The sequence below is a fragment of the Coenobita brevimanus genome, chromosome 71 (genome assembly GCF_032717465.1).
Source record: "Coenobita brevimanus isolate Jiangsu-jjx chromosome 71, ASM3271746v2, whole genome shotgun sequence".
Classification (NCBI taxonomy): Eukaryota; Metazoa; Arthropoda; class Malacostraca; order Decapoda; family Coenobitidae; genus Coenobita; species Coenobita brevimanus.
In genome coordinates this window covers 29,585,785-29,605,431 of record NC_137024.1, presented here as the reverse complement: position 1 = coordinate 29,605,431, position 19,647 = coordinate 29,585,785, and the positions used below count along the sequence as shown (strand labels likewise).

The window sequence follows — 19,647 nt, the reverse complement described above, 5'->3', positions numbered from 1 at the left end:
TTCCACATCCATTCTACTACTATCTCTCCCCCATGCTTCAGCATTTCACCACACACTCCATCAATTCCTGGGGCTTTCCCTGATTTAACTTTCTTCATTGCTTCCACAACTTCTATCCTACTGATTTCTTCCTGTCTTCTCACCTCCCTCCTTCTCCCTGCCATTCCCCAGCCACTTATACTCGCATTACTTCCATCCTCTACGTTCAACAATTCCTTAAAGTGTTCTCTCCATCTGCTCACTTTTTCTCCCTTCTCCACTAGTAATCTACCATTTTTATCTTTCACTCCCCTGCTAACTTCACTTCCACCCTGTCTTACTCTTTTCACCTCTTTCCAGAACATTTTCTTACAGTCCCTCCACTTTACACTCAAATTACTTCCAAATTCCTCATCCACTCTCTTCTTACTCTCTCTTACTAATCTTTTCACCTCTCTCTTTCTTTCTACATATAACTCTCTCTTCCACCTCTCAACTTCTTCCACGCCCCTATTTCTCATCCATTCATTGTATGCTTTCTTCTTTTGTGCCACAGCCTGTTTCACCTCTTCAGTCCACCACGCTGTTCCTTGCATCCCCCTCCGTCTTCTCTTTCTTCCACACACCACATCACATGCTGCACATATTTCTTCTGTAAATATGCTACACACACCTTCCACGTGTCCCATCTGCTCCAATTCATATTTGCCCAATCGTTCCTCCACTTCTCTCTTATACTCTGCCTTTTTCTCATCCTCTTGTAACCTTTCCACTCTCCTTGCAACTACTCCTTCCTCTCGTCTTTCCCTTCTTCTATTTCTCCATTCTAATTGGACCTTGATTCTGGCCACCACCAAGTAGTGGTCACAAAGTCCACTCCCCCAACCCCTATAAACTCTTCGAGTATGGATGGGGTATATGTGCAGGAGTAGGTGAGAATGAGAGGGCAAAGGAAGGAGTATGTATAGTTGTGAGTAAAAGATGGAAGAAGAGCATAAGACAGTATGGATCAGTTGGGTCAAGGATTGTGTGGGTAAAGTTGAAAGTTGGAATACAAATGTGGGCGATTGTGTGTGTGTATGCGCCAATGCAAAATCGTGCTAGAAGAGTGAGAGAAGAGCTCTGGACAAATGTAGAAGTGTGCGTGGAAAAGTTTGGAAGGAATGAGAGAGTGTTTTTGATCGGTGATATGAATGGTAAAGTTGGGAATGTGAAGGTGGATGGAATAGTTGGTGAGTGGGCTGTGCCTGTTGAGAGAGATGAGAATGGGAGTGCGTTACTGGACATTTGTGCTGGGAGGGGGTTGGTGATACCCAATACCCTCTTCAGGCATAAAATGATCCACAGGTATACATGGCGAGTGATGAGAAGGGTGGGTGGTGAACTGAATGAAAGGAAGGCAATGATTGATTATGTGTGTGTGGATGAAAGGATGCGAAGATGTGTAACGGATGCAAGAGTTTATAGAGGTTGGGGGAGTGGATTTCTGACCACTACTTGTTGGTGGCCAGAATTAGAATGCAAGTAAGATGGAGGAATAGAAGAAGGGAAAGACGAGAGGAAAGAGTAGTTGCAAGGAGAGTGGAAAGGTTACAAGAGGATGAGAAAAAGGCAAAGTATAAGAGAGAAGTGAAGGAACGATTGGGCAAATATGAATTGGAGCAGATGGGAGACGTGGAAGGTGTGTGTAGGATATTTACAGAAGGATGAGGGTGGGGAAGGCAGCAGGTGTGTCTGGGTTGACTGCCGAAATGTTGAAGGCCTCAGGCGATATAGGGGTGAGTTTAGTCACTGACCTGATAAATAGGATTATTTATGAGTGTGTTGTCCCAGATGATTGGCTGAAGAGTGTAATTGTAAATGTGTATAAAGGGAAGGGTGATGCCCTGGAAAGAGGGAATTATAGAGGTATAAAGCTTTTAGATCAGATAATGAAGGTAATGGAGAGAGTTTTAGAAGGTATGATTAGAGAAAGAGTGAATATTGATGAGATGCAGTTTGGGTTTATGCCAGGTAGGGGGACCACTGATGCCATATTCATTGTTCGACAGCTTCAGGAAAAATATATTGGTAGGTGAAGGGATCTTTATTTTGTTTTTGTTGATTTGGAAAAGGCCTTTGACAGAGTCCCTAGAGAGGTGGTGAAGTGGGCAATGAGAAAGCTTGGCTTGGAGGAGTGGCTGGTTAGGGTGGTTATGGCCATGTATGTGGGTGCTCACACCCAGGTGAGAGTGAATGGAGATTTGAGTGATGAGTTTTCCATGAATGTTGGTGTGCATCAGGGGTCAGTCTTGAGTCCCATGTTGTTTATCATGGTACTTGAAGCCCTTTCACGTGACTTTAGAAACGGACTCCCGTGGGAGTTGTTGTATGCTGATGATTTGGTGTTGATTGCAGAGAATGAAAGGGAGGCGGAGGAAAGGTTTAGGAAGTGGAGAGATGGTATGGGGCAAAAGGGTTTAAGGGTAAATGCAGATAAAACAAAAGTGATGATATCTAGGGTTGGTGGCGGTACTGTCAAAGACGAGGGAGAGTGGCCATGTGCAGTTTGCCACAAGGGCGTGGGAAGTAATTCCATCTTGTGCGGTGTGTGTGATAAATGGGTGCATAAGAGATGTAGTGGTATCAGAGGTAGACTGCGAGATAATGCTGATTTTATGTGTACGGCGTGCCGGGGTGAGCAGGTGGAGATCGTCAGACGTGAAAGAATTGAACTTGCTGGTGAATCTCTTGAGTGTGTGGAAGAGTTTTGTTATTTAGGAGACATGTTGTGTGCTGGAGGTGGGGCTGGAGCTAGCTCTGTGGCTAGGGTGAGAAGTGGTTGGAAGAAGTTCAGGGAGCTCTTGCCTCTCCTGACATTGAGGGGGCTCTCCCTACGTGCTAAGGGGTCTTTGTATGCAGCGTGTGTTAGGAGTGTAATGCTGTATGGCAGTGAGACCTGGGCAGTGAAGGAGGAAGACATTCGCCGGCTCAGACGTACAGAAATGACAATGATTAGGTGGATGTGCAGTGCGTCCCTGCGTCCAAGGCCTGGAGGGGCTGGGTTTACAATGGAAGAGTTGAGAGGTAGGATGGGACTGGAGTGTATTGGTGTTGTGATGAGGAGAGGTAGATTGAGGTGGTTTGGACATGTGGAGAGGATGGGGGATGATAGTTGGGTGAGGAAGGTGAGAAGTGTTAATATTGGGGGTGGGGTTATGAGGGGTAGACCGAGAAAGACATGGGACGAGGTCATTAAGTGTGACCTTAGGGTTAAGGGACTGAACAGGGAGGCTGCAATGGATCGTGCAGCATGGAGAGCCGCCATTAGGTGACCAAGGCCGACACATGCAAGCATGTTGGAGCCTTTAAAAACGAACGAAAACGAACGAAATATGTGCAGCATGTGATGTGGTGTGTGGAAGGAACAGCGTGGTGGACTGAGGAGGTGAGACACGCTGTGGCACAAAAGAAGAAAGCATACAATGAATGGATGAGAAATAGGGGCGTGGAAGAAGTTGAGAGGCAGAAGAGAGAGTTATATGTAGAGAGAAAGAGAGAGGTGAAAAGATTAGTAAGAGAGAGTAAGAAGTGAGTGGATGAGGAATTTGGAAGGAATTTGAGTGTAAAGCGGAGGGACTGTAAGAAAATGTTCTGGAAAGAGGTGAAAAGAGTAAGACAGGGTGGAAGTGAAGTTAGCAGGGGAGTGAAAGATAAAAATGGTAGATTACTAGTGGAAAAGGGAGAAAAAGTGAGCAGAGGGAGAGAACACTTTAAGGAAATGTTGAACATATAGGATGGAAGTAATGCGAGTATAAGTGGCTGGGGAACGGCTGGGAGAAGGAGAGAGGTGAGAAGACAGGAAGAAATCAGTAGGATAGAAGTTGTGGAAGCAATGAAGAAAGTTAAATCGGGGAAAGCCCCAGGAATTGATGGAGTGTATGGTGAGATGCTGAAGCATGGGAGAGAGATAGTAGTAGAATGGATGTGGAAGATGTGCAGATTGGCCTGGGAGGAAGGTAGAGTCCCGGAGGATTGGAAGTCAGGTATGATTATTCCCTTGTACAAAGGAACAGGGGAAAAAGAAGTGTGTGGTAATCATAGGGGCATTTGTCTTCTTAGTATAATAGGAAAAGTGTATGGTAGGATACTTATTGACAGAGTTACAGAAAGAACAGCGAAATTAGTTGGAGAAGAACAGGGAGGCTTTAGGAAGGGAAGAGGTTGTGCAGATCAGATATTCATTCTTAGATCTTTAGTGCAAAAGTTTCTAGAGAAGGGAAAGAAGTTGTATGCAGCTTTCATGGATTTGAAGAAAGCATATGACAGGGTGGATAGACAAGGATTGTGGAAAGTGTTAAGAATATATGGAGTAGATGGGAAGTTGTTGAATGCTATGAAGAGTATGTACGATGATGTGAAGGCTGCAGTGCGTGTGGATGGTGAACTAAGTGAATTTTTCTCTTTGAAAGTTGGGTTGAAACAGGGATGTGTCATGTCTCCATGGTTGTTCAATCTGTACATGGATGGGGTAATAAAAGAGGTACAAGGTAGGGTAGTGGATGTTGGAGTGGCCCTGGTGAGAGAGGATAGTGTTTGGAAACTCCCTGTACTGTTGTTTGCAGATGATACAGTGTTGTTGAGTGAAGACGAAGGGGAGCTGCAAGGCTTGGTGGATGAGTTTGGGAGAGTGTGTAAGAAACGGAATCTAAAGGTGAATGTAGGGAGTAAAGTGATGGTCTTTGAAAGAGGTGAAGTCAGTGAATGTAAAGTGAGGTTGGATGGTGAGGAATTGGAAAATGTGAGTACGTTTAAGTACTTGGGTAGTGTGGTGAGTAAGAATGGAGGTTTGGAGGGTGAAGTGCTTGAAAGGGTACAGCAGGGAAGAAAGGTTGCTGGTTCTTTGAAAGAAGTGATAAGAAACAGGGACGTGAGCATGGAAGTGAAAAAGTTACTACATGACAGTATTGTGATACCAACTCTAATGTACGGAAGTGAAGCTTGGACGTTGTTGGAAGGACACAAGTCAAGAGTGAGAGCAGTGGAAATGAGTTATTGAAGAGGAGCCTGTGGAGTCACATGGAGAGACAGGCTGATGAATGAGGATATAAAGAAGTGTTGTGGTGTGGATGTGGATGTGATAGGAAGCATTATGAGGAACACAATGAGGTGGTTTGGCCATGTGGAAAGGATGAAGGGAGAAAGACTGACAAAGAGAGTGTATGTGAGTGAGGTGGAGGGGGGAAGAGGGAGGGGGAGGCCGAGGATGAGATGGAGGGATGGGGTGGAGAGGTATTATGAGAGAGGGGGGTGTGATTGGGGAGCAGGGCAGTGAAATGGCGGGGAACAGGGCAACTTGGAGGTGATTTGTTTGTGGCCACCCCAAACGGGATTAAGGCGTCTGGCAATAGATAGATAGATTATTCCATAATGCAATCTTGGTCACTGCTGATTTGCTAAAGAAGTTGCATTTGGAAAAAATACTGCAGGCAGAGATATAGCATTCCATTATCTCAAAATTGATGAACCCCACATGGTCAAAACAAGAATAATACAGTAGTGTAGTGTTTATTCCTCTTGAGTTTTTTCAGTAAACTCAGATCAGCACAGTCCTGAGACACTACACCACTGAAGGAAAGAGCACAGCAAGAGGTTTATAATCAAGGGCTGCTGTGTAAGTATGGTACCTGGCATTGCAAGATTCCAGATAAATGAGAGCAATGTGACCCTGTCCCACTCTTGCTGCTGGAGGGATGGAGTGGAGAGGTATATGAGAGAGGGTGTGTGTGAATTGGGAGCAGGGCAGTGAAATGGCAGGGAACAGAGTGATGTGGATGTGATTTGTTTGCGGTCACCCTGTATAAGGGATTGGGGTGTTTGGCAATAGGTAGACAGAGAGAATTAAATAAAAGTGGATTAAACGTTTGTGGGAAGCAACTTCCAGGAAGTGAATTCCAGAGAGTAGTAGTTCTGGGGATAAATGTATTTTGATAAGCAAAGGTTCTGCATTGCGAGGGAGAGTGTAAGTTCATGGGAGCTCCCACCTGCCCAAGTATTTTGGGAGAAAATGAGAAGGGGAGGCACAATTGAAGCAAGTTCGTCAGGGCACTTACGGTAAATATGTCGGTAAAATAATGCTAAAGATGCAACATCTTTATGTACTGATAATGAAAGAAGGTCCTGCATAATGGCAGGATTATTGATTAATCTAATGGCTTAATTCTGAATTTTGTCCAACTGCCTCAATACAACTGCTCCACATCCACTCCACAGTGGCAAATGCTTTTCAATCTGAAAATGCACACGACCTTTGTATATTGTGGCCAACTGCTCATCAGTGAAGAATTCACGAACTCTGTACACAAGTCCCAATTTTTTAGAAGCATATTTAGCAAGGGATATAACATAAGCTGTCCGGCTTAGGTTGGTGTTTAGTGTGACACCTAAGATATCAATTGTAGTGGATATGTAGTGGCCTGGGGGGGCTGGGTTTACAATGGAAGAGTTAAGAAGTAGGATGGGCCTGGAGCATATTGGTGTTGTGATGAGAAGAGGTAGATTGAGATGGTTTGGGCATGTGGAGAGGATGGGGGATGATAACTGGGTGCAAGGTGAGAAGTGTTAATAATGGGGGTGGGGTTGCGAGGGGTAGACCGAGAAAGACGTGGGACGAGGTCATTAAGTGTGACCTCAGGGTAATGGGACTTAACTGGGAGGCTGCCATAGATAGTGCAGCATGGAGAGCCGCCATTAGGTGACCATGGATGACGCACGCAAGCATGTTGGAGCCTTCAAAAACGAAAACAAAAATGAAAACAATGGGAATATTGACATAATTTAAAATTATGTGGGAGTCCGAGGGATTCTTTCTGTTGGAGAAATTAACGTACAGTACATCCCCACAGTATTTGAGTTCCGAGTACGCAATCCCGCTTGTACGCGAGGACCTATTTTTTTTTTAAATTTAAGTGTATTTTTTATTAGTACGAGAACTGAACTTGTAAGTGAGACGGGCAGCAAAGAGTGGCCCAAATTTGGGGTTACCCGAGTACAGACATTGCCCCCCCAAAACGCAATAACAGGTAAAGGTTAGCAGCCATATTCTTGTTGGTTTAGTTAAGCTATATCCTTGTTGATTTACCTAGCAAAGCCTTAATCTTGTTGGTTTACCTTATCTTAGGTAATATGTCTTAGATAGTTTCCCTGTATAGTACAATACTTAGGTCTGAAAGGCGTCTCAAGGGTTGCCCATGAAGAGGGGTGAAGCCCACATGTAATTTTTCCCATAAGTTTATGTATTTACAGTATGCGAATTCCTAGTACGCGACGTCCTCTGCCACCCATATAGGTGCATACTAGGGGGATGTACTGTATTTAGTTTTCTGAGCATTAATTGAGACCAGATTTGCTTGTCCCCATTGATTAATTTTAGAAAGGTCATGGTTCAGGGAAGCTGCTGTGTTTATTTGGGAATTTATAATATCAGATTGTGTAAAGGAGGTACTGAATGTGAAAGAGCTATGAAGTGTCGAGTCATCAGCACAAGAGTGTAGTAAGTTGTGAGTGTGAGCTAGGAGGTCATGTATATGAATGAGAAAGAGGGTTGGGGCAAAAACTGATCCCTGAGGCACATCAGCATTTATGGAATGAAACTGGACATAAATTCCATCTACCACGACCCGTATTTTTCTATTATGAAGGTAACAAGGCCAAAGTGATGCGAAGCCATTGTGTGACATCTTAGACAATATGGCCCAGTGCCATACTCTATCAAATGTTTTTGAAATATCAAGTGCATTGTGTGTGTTTCCCCATGTTGGTCTATTGTTTTGTTAATCTGATGGGTAAGAAGGAAAAGAATGTCTACAGCTGAACATTCTTGTCTAAATCCACACGGCTGATCACTGGTTAATTTACCGAATTCTAGATACTTGACTGTGTGTTTTCTTAGAGTCTCAAAAACTTTACCGAGAATGGAAGTTATAACTATTGGTCTATAGTTCAATGGATCAGAAGTGGCTCCCTTTTTAGGAACAGGATGGATATTTGCTTCTCTCCAAGAGGCTGAAAAACCTGAAGTACAGATGCAGAAGCAGAAAAATTTTGCCAATACAGGAGCCAACACTGGGAAGCAATTTTTAAGTACTATTGAAGGCATTACATCTGGACTAGTGGCTTTGTCTACTGAGAGATTCTGTAACACAGCTTGTATGTATCTTGTGTGAATCTTGAAAGGGGGTATATGAGGGGAATCAAAATCAAGTACAGGAATATTGTGATTTTCTGTATTTAGGGTTGAGTTTGTTGAAAAAAATATCAATAAGAATGCTGGCTTTTCCACGTGGGTCACTAACTAGATTTCCATTCGAGGACTGTAACAGTGGAATGGAAGAGGTGGTAGTGAAGTTAGATGTGAATGAATTAAGGGTAGACCAGAATATTTTACCATTTGGATTGTTTAGTAGTTTGTTAGCTCGTCTATGAAGAAACTGTGATTTCAGAAAGACTGATGATAGTTTTGGCATGGTTTCTAAAATGTCTATAATAGTTAAAGGCTTCTTTAGTTCTGGTCCTTGTATAAGCGTTATAGGCTATTGCTTTATGTTCTGTTACTCTGGCAAAATTGTGGTCAAACCATTTAGGTGAATTACATCTTTTTCTGTAACTATGATGGGGAATTAATGTTTCCATGACGACTTTAATGAAATCCTGTATGTGGCCCAATGTGGTGTTTGAATCTTGAGAGAAAAAGGAGGTCCAAGGAAAATCCATGAAAAAATTTTGGAGATAAATCCTACCAGTCTGCACTGTCGTAATGCCATTTAGTCACCACAACAGGTTCAGAGCAGGAGGGTGTGGTAGGTATTGAACTGGTGGCTTGTATCAGACAATGATCAGAGGATCCAAGGGGGGACTTCACTTCGACATTATAATGATCTGACATGGTTGTTAGAAACAAGTCCAATAGGTGGGGAATTTGATCGAGGTTGTCTGGTATATGAGTAGATTGACTGACTAACTGGGTGAGATTAAATGAGTCGACAAACTGCTCACATTCAAGACCAGAGTAATCAGTTCTAGCTGAATAAGTGAGCCATTCAACATTATGGACATTAAAATCACCCAGAATGGTTATTTCTGATGCAGTGTTAATGATGAGGACACTTAGTTGTGAAGACAGAGTCAAATAAACTAAGTTCTGGGGGGGCATTAGGGGAACGATAAACACAACAGAAATAATTTTACCAAAAGAATTTAATTTGCATATGAAATAGTCAAAATAGTGGACAATTAAATTCAGTAATCTCCTCCAGGGCAATTTCTGATTTAGCAAGGCAACATATGCCTCCTTTGGGTCTGAAACTTTGAATCAAGATATAACCAGGAAAATTAAATCTAGCTAAATCAGAGGTGGAGCTTACTTGATTCTCTGTCAAAAATAGCAGACCTGGGGATTCAAACTGGAGGAGACTGTGAACAGAGTTGATGTTCGAATGAAGTCCCCTAATATTGCTGGAGAAAATTTTACTGCACTGACGAGCAGTTTTGGGGTGCCGCAACACTGAAGGTGGCACGGCACAGTTGCTTGATGACGACCAGGAGGGCCCCGTGCAAACGACCCAGCCCTGCCGGTGGTGGTCATCCAAGAACCCACCGCACTAATTCCCAGTATAGCAGCAGCCAAGGTTCTTATTTATAGGGAGGGGAGGAGCAGGGATGTGTAGTGAAATGTGTATGATATGCAACGTGCATGATATGTAATGACAAGATCGGTGTATTATGGAGAGATGATGGCAGATTTAAGGCAATATGATATAATGTGGATATGCTTGTTGTGTAAGGAGGGCAGCCTGATGCCCTCTGATGTGTGAGGCAGAAAGATGTGGAACCAGCTACCATGGCCTAGGAGAGAAAATGGAATCCAGGCTATTCCTTGAGTCTCCCGTTACCTTGGCGGTAGTTATGTACTTCCCTGGGTGGGGCTGCCTACCCCTACTACTCATATAAACATACAACACCCATTTTCACAGGGCAGACTTGGGCTCCTCCTCATCACAACATCAGTTCATTCCACTCACTTCTTTGTCCCTTTTCCCATTTCTTTACTGCCTGACACTTTTAGTTCTGGAAGATAAACCCTTCACTGTACTCAAACCACTAATCCTACAATACTTATTTTCAAAGGGTATACTTTCTTGTTTAAGTTCCACAGCCCACCATGAATACACATCATGTAACCTTTTCTTTGTGGTAGGTGGGGGCGCCCACCATTCACTCACTCGATGTAGTGCTGCTCTCAGGTGTCTGTCCGTTCCTCTCCTCCATCCTTCTTTCCTTCCATCCTCTTCTGTCTTTCTTTCTTTCCTCGTCCTTCTGCCTACAGGTGACTTTACACTCCCTCTTCTGTCTTTCTTTCCTTCATTCTTTCCTCTTCCTTCCGCCTGTGGGTGACTCTACAATGAGTGACAAGCTAAATGGTTTCCTGTACACCAGGAAACCATTTACTATGCTGGGTGGTAACCATATAACCAAATTTTGGAGCCTGGTGGTTTAGTGGGTAATCATGGAGCTCCAATCAGATTGAGCCGTTGAAGGTTTATAACCAAGGGATGGTTGGGGTTTACTGCTCACGTAATGCCACTCAGGGATGAGTGAGGCTGGTCACTCTCATCTTAAATGCCAGGACCAACGTGCCTAGCCCCAGGCTCCTACGCTCCTCATGGGGCAACGCAGGATTGGATGATGATGATGTAACCTTCTTCCTTACTCACCACACCTGGTTTATTATTTCCCTAGACGATTTTATAGTAAGACACAGGACACACAGTCAATAAACTTCTTATACTCTACATACCCTCTCTGTCTATCACTATACAATTTTTTCTACGTACTGCACTTTTCTTCTAGGATATGTCACTGTACTTTTAATACCTCTGAAAAGTACGAATTTCATAAACAACATCCTCTCCTTAGTCTGCCTCTGATATGCAGTCTTGTGTGATCCTAATGTTGGTTCACCTTTCACTCACATTTAGCAAGATTTATCTAAATTACCTGCCCAAGTGTGACCCTGTTTAAACCATGCTCTCATGTTAAACCAGCATGATCTTTCCCTTCTAAACTTTACCACAATCATCCTCATAACCTCTTGGACTTGTAACTTTCATATGTTCTTACTGATTTTGCTAAATCCAGTTCTCTTCCTCTTCAAACATACCACCTTTTGCCAAAACTTACTTCTCTCTTACCCTGGTCTGTCCCTTAGTCTAATCTACTTGCAAGGTCACCTACATCATATTTATCCCTTCAAAATGGTGACATCTTCCTTATAATAAAAGTATTCTTGCTATCTCAAGTTAATTTTATGCATTTTTTTGTTACTGGAACGGTTAATTATAATTTACCTCTTTCAAGGCTAGAAGCCCCTGTATGATGAATCAAATTTTCCTGGTGGCTTGACAGAAATGCAAACTCCATCACCATACTGAAAGAGTTGCCTTTGAGAACAATGGGCTATGTTGTGTATGTCTCTTAAAATCCCCATACATCAGCCTTCAGCCATTTCCCTTCCCAAACTCCTAACTTTAAGGTTTAAACACAGGACTTCATACCAAGCTTTCCTAGGTCTACCTCTGGACACTCCTCCCTCATAACTTTGACCCTCCTTAGTCAACCTCTCTTTCCTTTCCTCTCAGAATGTCCAAACCATATTGATCTACTGCTTTGCACCACTTTTCTATGATCTCTTATGCCAAATGTCTCTTGCAGCACATTATTCTCAACTCCATTACTTAGTGATGACCTACTCATCCATCTGAACATTCTCATATCAGTGTATTCTAATCTGCACGGACCCTCTTCTTTCAATGGCCGAGTCTCACTGCCGTATAACGCAACATTATCACACACTTTGTACAGAGTGCTCTTTGTATGAAAACAGACAGTCCCTTCATAGTCTGGAGAAGCAACAATTCCCTAAACTTCTTCAATCCACTACTTTTTCAAGCAATGAAACTTGCCTCACTTCCTCCTCCAATATTCAGTATATCCCCCAGGGAGCAAAACAACTCCACACATTTTTAAGTGGCTGTCATGATGAAGGTGTAGGAAAAAAATTATTATAATCTCTTCCTTCCATCTTTCCCTCCTTCCTCTTATGTCATTCTTTCTTTCTTTCTTTCCTCTTCCTTCTGTCTATGGCTGACTCTACAATGAGTGATATGCCAAATGGTTTCCTGTACTCCAAGAAACCATTTACTATGCTGGGTGGTAACCATATAACCAAACTATGGCGCCTGGGGGTTTAATGGGTAATTAAGGCATTCCAACTGGATTGAGCCTGTGTCGGTTTGTATCCAAAGGGTAACTGGGGTTTACTGCTCATGTAATACCATTCAGTGATGAGTGAGGCTGGTCACTCTCATTTTAAAATATCAGGACCAACTTTTCAAGCCCAGAGCTCCTACGCCTCTCATGGGGCAACACAGGATTAGACGATGATGTATGTAATATACCGTAACTTAAAAAGAGAAGCATCCTGACCTTCTTTGACTTTGTGGACATGCCCAGTGGATTCAAGGAGGAGATGGTCACTGAGGTCAGCTAGGTCCTCAAACATGTAGTCACAGCTCTCCCACAGGCACTCAAACACCACGTCTGGGTTGTTCGGAAGTGGCAGGTCAGCAGTCGGGTTTGGCTGTTGGATTGATTAGATTATGTAGCCTCTGACATGGACTTAGCCTTACAGGTGACTTGAATATATGGAAAAAGCAAAGTGAAAGGTTGAACAAGAATGAGGAGAGGATGATTATAAGCAGGATAGTGTGGGTGGGGGAGGGCACCACGTATATGTTTTTGTTGCTGTTACATAACGTAGGTCTGTCTGGCCGTGCAGACCCATCAATTGCAGGCAAGCAATTGCCCGTGCAGAGCCAGCCTCTGCAGTAAATCAATGTTTCCTTGCAGTACACAGTGCACTGCCATAGTGAGGTGTGGAGATGAGTGTGGGGGATTGGTTCCTAGATGATGCAATTGTTTCTCGCTACACAGTTAGCAAGGGCACCATGAGGGGGGGGGGGGAAACGAAGGATAAAGGTTCAGGAAGATGTAAACAGCACTTCATCATGTACGTGGATGATGGTTGCCACCACCTCCCACCACCATATACTGTATATTGGAGAGGCTTGGAGTGTTCGGAACGAGCAGCCTACAGTTGAACATTTTGCAATTGGTTTCTGGAATATAAGAGGTGAACGTTGGTGAAAATCACAGAAAGGAAAAGTCTTAGGGTAATGGCTAGAACATGTTCTAAAAGAAACAAGAATGAGGTGCACTTGGGAGGAAACAAATGGTGAAAACAAAGAGAGGGTAGGAGAGTTTATTGTGTTATATAAGTATACATCACAGTTGATGGCTGCAGTATATATCGCAATCCAAATGAAAGAAAACTTAACAAGAGTAGTAAACGAAGCAGCTCTAGAAGCAAGAGGTAAGAAATAATGATGCTACAACAGGAACTTATACAGAAAAGAGGAAACATGATCATGAGGAACAAATTATGCTGAAACAGCTGAAATCAAGAAAACTATTAAGGAAAATGAAGATGGTGGCAACCACCATCATCCACTCACTTGATGTAGTGCTGTCTACTTCTTCCTTCATTTTTATCATTCTTTTTCTGTGTCTGCCCTCCTCTCTTCCTCTTTGTTTCATCTTTCCTGTCACTTTTATTCTTCTTCCTTCCTTTTCAGGTGGCTTTACATTGAGTTACAAGCCAAATGGCTTCCTGGGGGAGGCGGTGGCTGAATCGGTAGAGAGGCGGCCTGCGGTCCTAATGGACCCAGGATCGAATCCCGGCTGGGGCAGGGAACAGTTTAAGGATTTGAATTTCCTAAAAAGCAGACTTGCCTGATCTACCAGATGACCCGCCGACATGTCGTAAAATACCCCCGCTAATACCAATACACCAATCCTGTATGAGACAGCCCTAGCATGTATTCAATATGGATGGTGGGTGTTAGCGCCGAAGTTGTGACATGAGGAGGTGTAGGAGGACTACTGGGCCTTGGGATAGGTCACTGCCTCCGAGAAATAGGCCATGAAGCCTTTGCCCATAGTCGGACACATAAAAAAAAAAAAAAAAAAAAAAAACATTTACAACGCTGGGTGGAAACCATATAACCAAACAATACGTGCTCCCTACATGTCAACAAGTGGGTTGGTGGAGGGTTAGTGCCCCTCCCCGTAAAACAAATAACTCGAAATCAATGGCCACCCCTTACGGGATTATGGCGTCTGGCAAAAGATAGATATACATTGAGTGACATGCCTAATGGTTTCATGTAAGCCAGGAAACCATTTACAATTGTAGGTGGTAACCATATAACCCATACGTGTTCCCTAATGTCAACAAGTGGGTTGGTGGAGGGTTAGTGCCCCTCCTTGTAAAACAACTAACTCAAAGTCAAACGACCACTCCTCATGAGATTATGGCGTCTGGCTATTGACAGACAGACATACAAAAGTTAACATATGTAAAACTGAAGAAACTTAAAGAATGGAGAAACTCTGATGGCAATCAAGGGGAGGTTTGGTATAGGGAGAAAATGAATCTCTGCTACGAGAATCTCTGACAAGGAAGTAACAAACAACAGAAATGAAGTGGTCAAAATAGCAGACATTTATGCAAAACTTGATATTATTTTAGGTTAAGGGATCTGGTTTTAATAACCTAATGGCAGAAGAATCAATTCATGATGGTGAAATGGGGGACAGTGATTCCTACAATCACAACAGAAGTAGAGACGGCTTTGAGGGAAACGAAGAAGGGTAAATCAGGAGGTTATGGTAATATTAACTCTGATTTTCTTATGGATGCAGGTGACTGTGCATTAAATGAAACAGGAGCACTAATTACAGAATGTGTCTGTCTTATGTATAATAAACTTGGATGGTAGAGAAACTTGGGCAGTAACAGATGAGGATATTCTTAGTCTCATATGAACAGACATGAGGATGATTAGATGGATGTGTAGTGTGTCTCTGAATGTCAGGCCTGGGGATGGTTTAGTTTTGAGGAAGAATGGGACTTGAATGTATTAGTGACGTGATGAGAAGGGGTAACCTGAGATGGTCTGGGCACGTCGTGAGGATAGGGGATGACAACTGGGTGCAAAGTGAGAAAGGTATGAACTTTGATGATAGAGTTGCAAGAGGCAGAGAGAAAAGGATCTGAGACAAGGTCATATAGTATGATCTTGGGAATAAGGGACTGAACAGAGACAGTACTAGAGATCGAGCAGCATACGGCTGTCATTCCCTGACCAAGGCAATGCATGCATGTTGAAGCATTTATAAATAAAATAACACGAAAATGCTTACAAGCCAGGATTCCAGGGGCTTGAATGATGAGTGAATGGAAGCAGGGCCCATTGGATTGGGCAAATTTGGGTTGTGTGGACACTGCTACTCCTCACCCAGCCCTAGGCTGGTAAAGGAAGTCCGGATGATGATGATATATCTATATCTACATCTATCTATCTATTTATATATATATATATATATATATATATATATATATAAGGAGGAAGACATTCGCCGGCTCAGACATACAGAAATGACAATGATTAGGTGGATGTGCAGTGCGTCCCTGCGTCCAAGGCCTGGAGGGGCTGGGTTTACAATGGAAGAGTTGAGAGGTAGGATGGGACTGGAGTGTATTGGTGTTGTGATGAGGAGAGGTAGATTGAGGTGGTTTGGACATGTGGAGAGGATGGGGGATGATAGTTGGGTGAGGAAGGTGAGAAGTGTTAATATTGGGGGTGGGGTTATGAGGGGTAGACCGAGAAAGACATGGGACGAGGTCATTAAGTGTGACCTTAGGGTTAAGGGACTGAACAGGGAGGCTGCAATGGATCGTGCAGCATGGAGAGCCGCCATTAGGTGACCAAGGCCGACACATGCAAGCATGTTGGAGCCTTTAAAAATTAAAACGAAAACGATATGCCATGAGAAGTGTAGGAGCCCAGGGCTAGGTATGATGGTTCTGATAATTAAGACGTGTGACCAGCCTCACTCATCCCTAAGTGGCATTACATGAGCACTAAACCTCAACCACCTCTTGGGATATAAACCTTCACCGACTCAATCCGATTGGAGCACCGTAATTAGCCACTAAATCGCCAGGCCCAAAAATTTGGTTATATAGTTACCACCCAGCATAGTAAATGGTTTCCTGGTGTACAGGAAATCATTTGGCTTGTCACTCAGTGAAGATTCATCCACAGGCAGAAGAAAGAAGACAGAATGAAGGAAAGAAAGAAGAATATATATATACCCCCTGGGGGTAGGGTTTTTTTAAGAATACTCCCCCAGTATCCCTGTTTGTCGTAAAAGGCGACTAAAAGGGTAGGCGGAGGGTTAGTGACCCTCCCCGGAAAACAACTAACTAAAAAGACAAACAATAAGCCTCGGACAAGGACTGACCAAAAGATGACAACCAAGGACTGGTCAAAGGACATGGTAATCGGACCATGGAATGTAAGGGGAGCGAATGATGAGGTGAAAGAGAGTGAGATTGTCCAGGTGCTTGAGGGTGCGAAAGTTGATGTATGCGGAAAAACTGAAACTAAATGGGGAGGTGAGAGTGTGAGAGAATAGGAGTATGGATGGGGTATATGTTCAGGAGTAGGTGAGAATGAGAGGGCAAAAGAAGGAATATGTACAGTTGTGAGTAAAAGATGGAAGAAGAACATAAGAGAGTATGGATCAGTTGCGTCAAGGATTGTGTGGGTTGTGAGTAAAAGATGGAAGAAGAGCATAAGAGAGTATGGATCAGTTGCGTCAAGGATTGTGTGGGTAAGATTGAAAGTTGGAATACAAATGTGGGTGATTGTGTGTGTGTAAGCACCAACGCAAGATCGTTCAAGCAGAGTGAAAGAAGAGTTCTGGACAAATGTGGAAGTGTGCATGGAAAAGTTTGGAAGGAATGAGAGAGTGTTTTTGATCAGTGATATAAATGGTAAAGTAGGGAATGTAAAGGTGGATGGAATAGTTGGTGAGCGGGGTGTGCCTGCTGAGAGAGATGAGAATGGCAGTGTGTTAGTGGACATTTGTGCTGGGAGGGGGTTGGTGATACCCAATACCCTCTTCAGGCACAAAATGATCCACAGGTATACATGGCGAGTGATGAGAAGGGTGGGTGGTGAACTGAATGAAAGGAAGGCAATGATTGATTATGTGTGTGTGGATGAAAGGATGCGAAAATGTGTAATGGATGCAAGAGTTTATAGAGGCTGGGGGAGTGGACGTTCTGACCACTACTTGGTGGTGGCCAGAATCAAGATCCAATTAAGATTGAGAAATAGAAGAAGGGAAGGACGGTAAGAAGGAGTATTTGTAAGAAGAGTGGAAAGGTTACAAGAGGATAAGAAAAAGGCAGAGTATAAGAGAGAAGTGGAGGAACGATTGGGCAAATATGAATTGGTGCAGATGGGGGACGTGGAAGGTTGTGCAAGATATTCACAGAAGAAATATGTGCAGCATGTGATGTGGTGTGTGAGATAAAGAGAAGACGGAGGGGTGTGCAAGGAACAGCGTGGTGGAATGAAGAGGCGAGACACGCTGTGGCACAAAAGAAGAAAGCATACAATGAATAAATGAGAAATAGGGGTGTGGAAGAAGTTGAGAGGCGGAAGAGAGAGTTATATGTAGAAAGAAAGCGAGAGGTGAAACGATTAGTAAGAGACAGTAACAAGAGAGCGGATGAGGAATTTGGAAGTAATTTGAGTGTAAAGTGGAGAGACTGTAAGAAAATGTTCTGGAGAGAGGTGAAAAGAGTAAGACAAGGTGGAAGTGAAGTTAGCAGGGGAGTGAAAGATAAAACTGGTAGATTACTAGTGAAGGGAGAAAAAGTGAGCAGATGGAGAGAACACTTTAAGGAATTGTTAACATAGAGGATGGAAGTAATGCGAGTATAAGTGGCTGGGGAATGGCTGGGAGAAGGAGGGAGGTGAGAAGACAGGAAGAAATCAGTAGGATAGAAGTTGTGGAAGCAATGAAGAAAGTTAAATTGGGGAAAGCCCCAGGAATTGATGGAGTGTGTGGTGAAATGCTGAAGCATGGGGGAGAGATAGTAGTAGAATGGATGTGGAAAATGTGCAGATTGGCCTGGGAGGAAGGTAGAGTCCCAGAGGATTGGAAGTCAGGTATAATTATTCCCTTGTACAAAGGAAAAGGAGAAAAAGAAGTGTGTGGTAATCATAGGGGCATTTGTCTTCTTAGTATAATAGGAAAAGTGTATGGTAGGATACTAATTGACAGAGTTAGAGAAAGAACAGAGGAATTAGTTGGAGAAGAACAGGGAGGCTTTAGGAAGGGAAGAGGTTGTGTATATCAGATATTCATTCTTTGATCTTTAGTGGAAAAGTTTCTAGAGAAGGGAAAGAAGTTGTATGCAGCTTTCATGGATTTGGAGAAAGCATATGACAGGGTGGATAGACAAGGATTGTGGAAAGTATTAAGAATATATGGAGTAGATGGGAAGTTGTTCAATGCTGTGAAGAGTATGTATGATGGTGTGAAGGCTGCAGTGCATGTGGATGGTGAACTAAGTGAATTTCTCTCTTTGAAGGTTGGGTTGAAACAGGGATGTGTCATGTCTCCATTGTTGTTCAATCTACACATGGATGGGGTAATAAAAGAGGTACATGGTAGGGTCATGGATGTTGGAGTGGCCCTGGTGAGAGAGGGTTTGTTTGGAAACTGTCTTTACTGTTGTTTGCAGATGATACTGTGTTGTTGAGTGAAGACAAAGGAGAGCTGCAAGGCTTGGTGGATGAGTTTGGGAGAGTGTGTAAGAAACAGAATCTAAAGGTGAATGTAGGGAAGAGTAAAGTGATGGTCTTTAAGAGAGGTGAAGTCAGCAAATATACAGCGAGGTTGGATGATGAGGAATTGGAGAATGTGAGTACGTTTAAGTACTTGGGCAGTGTGATGAGTAAGAATGGAAGTTTGGAGGGTGAAGTGCTTGAAAGGGTACAGCAGGGAAGAAAGGTTGCTGGTTCTTTGAAAGCAGTGATAAGAAACAGGGACGTGAGCATGGAAGTGAAAAAGTTACTACATGACAGTATTGTGATACCATCTCTAACGTATGGAAGTGATGCTTGGACGTTGTTGGAAGGATACAAGTCAAGAGTGAGAGCAGTGCAAATGAGTTATTTAAGAGGAGCCTGTGGAGTCACATGGAGAGAGAGGCTGACAAATGAGGATATAAAGGAGCATTGTGGTGTGGATGTGGATGTGATAGGAAGCGTTAGGAGGAATACACTGAGGTGGTTTGGCCCATGTGGAAAGGATGGAGGGTGAAAGACTGACGAAGAGAGTGTATGTGATTGAGGTGGAGGGGGGAAGAGGGAGGAGGAGGCCAAGGATGAGATGGAGGGATGGGGTGGAGAGATATATGAGAGAGGGGGGTGTGAGTTGGGAGCGGGGCAGTGAAATGGCGGGGGACAGGGCAACGTGGAGGCGATTTGTTTGTGGCCACCCTGAATGGGATTGAGGTATCTGACAATAGATAGATAGATAGACAGATAGATAGACAGATATATATATATATATATATATATATATATATATATATATACGAGGTGTGACAAAAAAGAAACGAGACTTTGGCTGCTAATGACACAA

General features: G+C 43.3%; 1 protein-coding gene across 1 annotated transcript in view; it reads right to left on the bottom strand.

The window, feature by feature from the left end:
• Positions 1-19,647, bottom strand: part of polybromo (protein) — a 740,816-nt gene that overhangs the window by 117,231 nt on the left and 603,938 nt on the right. Inside the window, exon 28 of the mRNA XM_080277986.1 lies at positions 12,502-12,655. Within this exon, the coding sequence (XP_080134112.1) occupies positions 12,502-12,655 (154 nt within the window). The remainder of the gene's footprint in view (positions 1-12,501; positions 12,656-19,647) is intronic.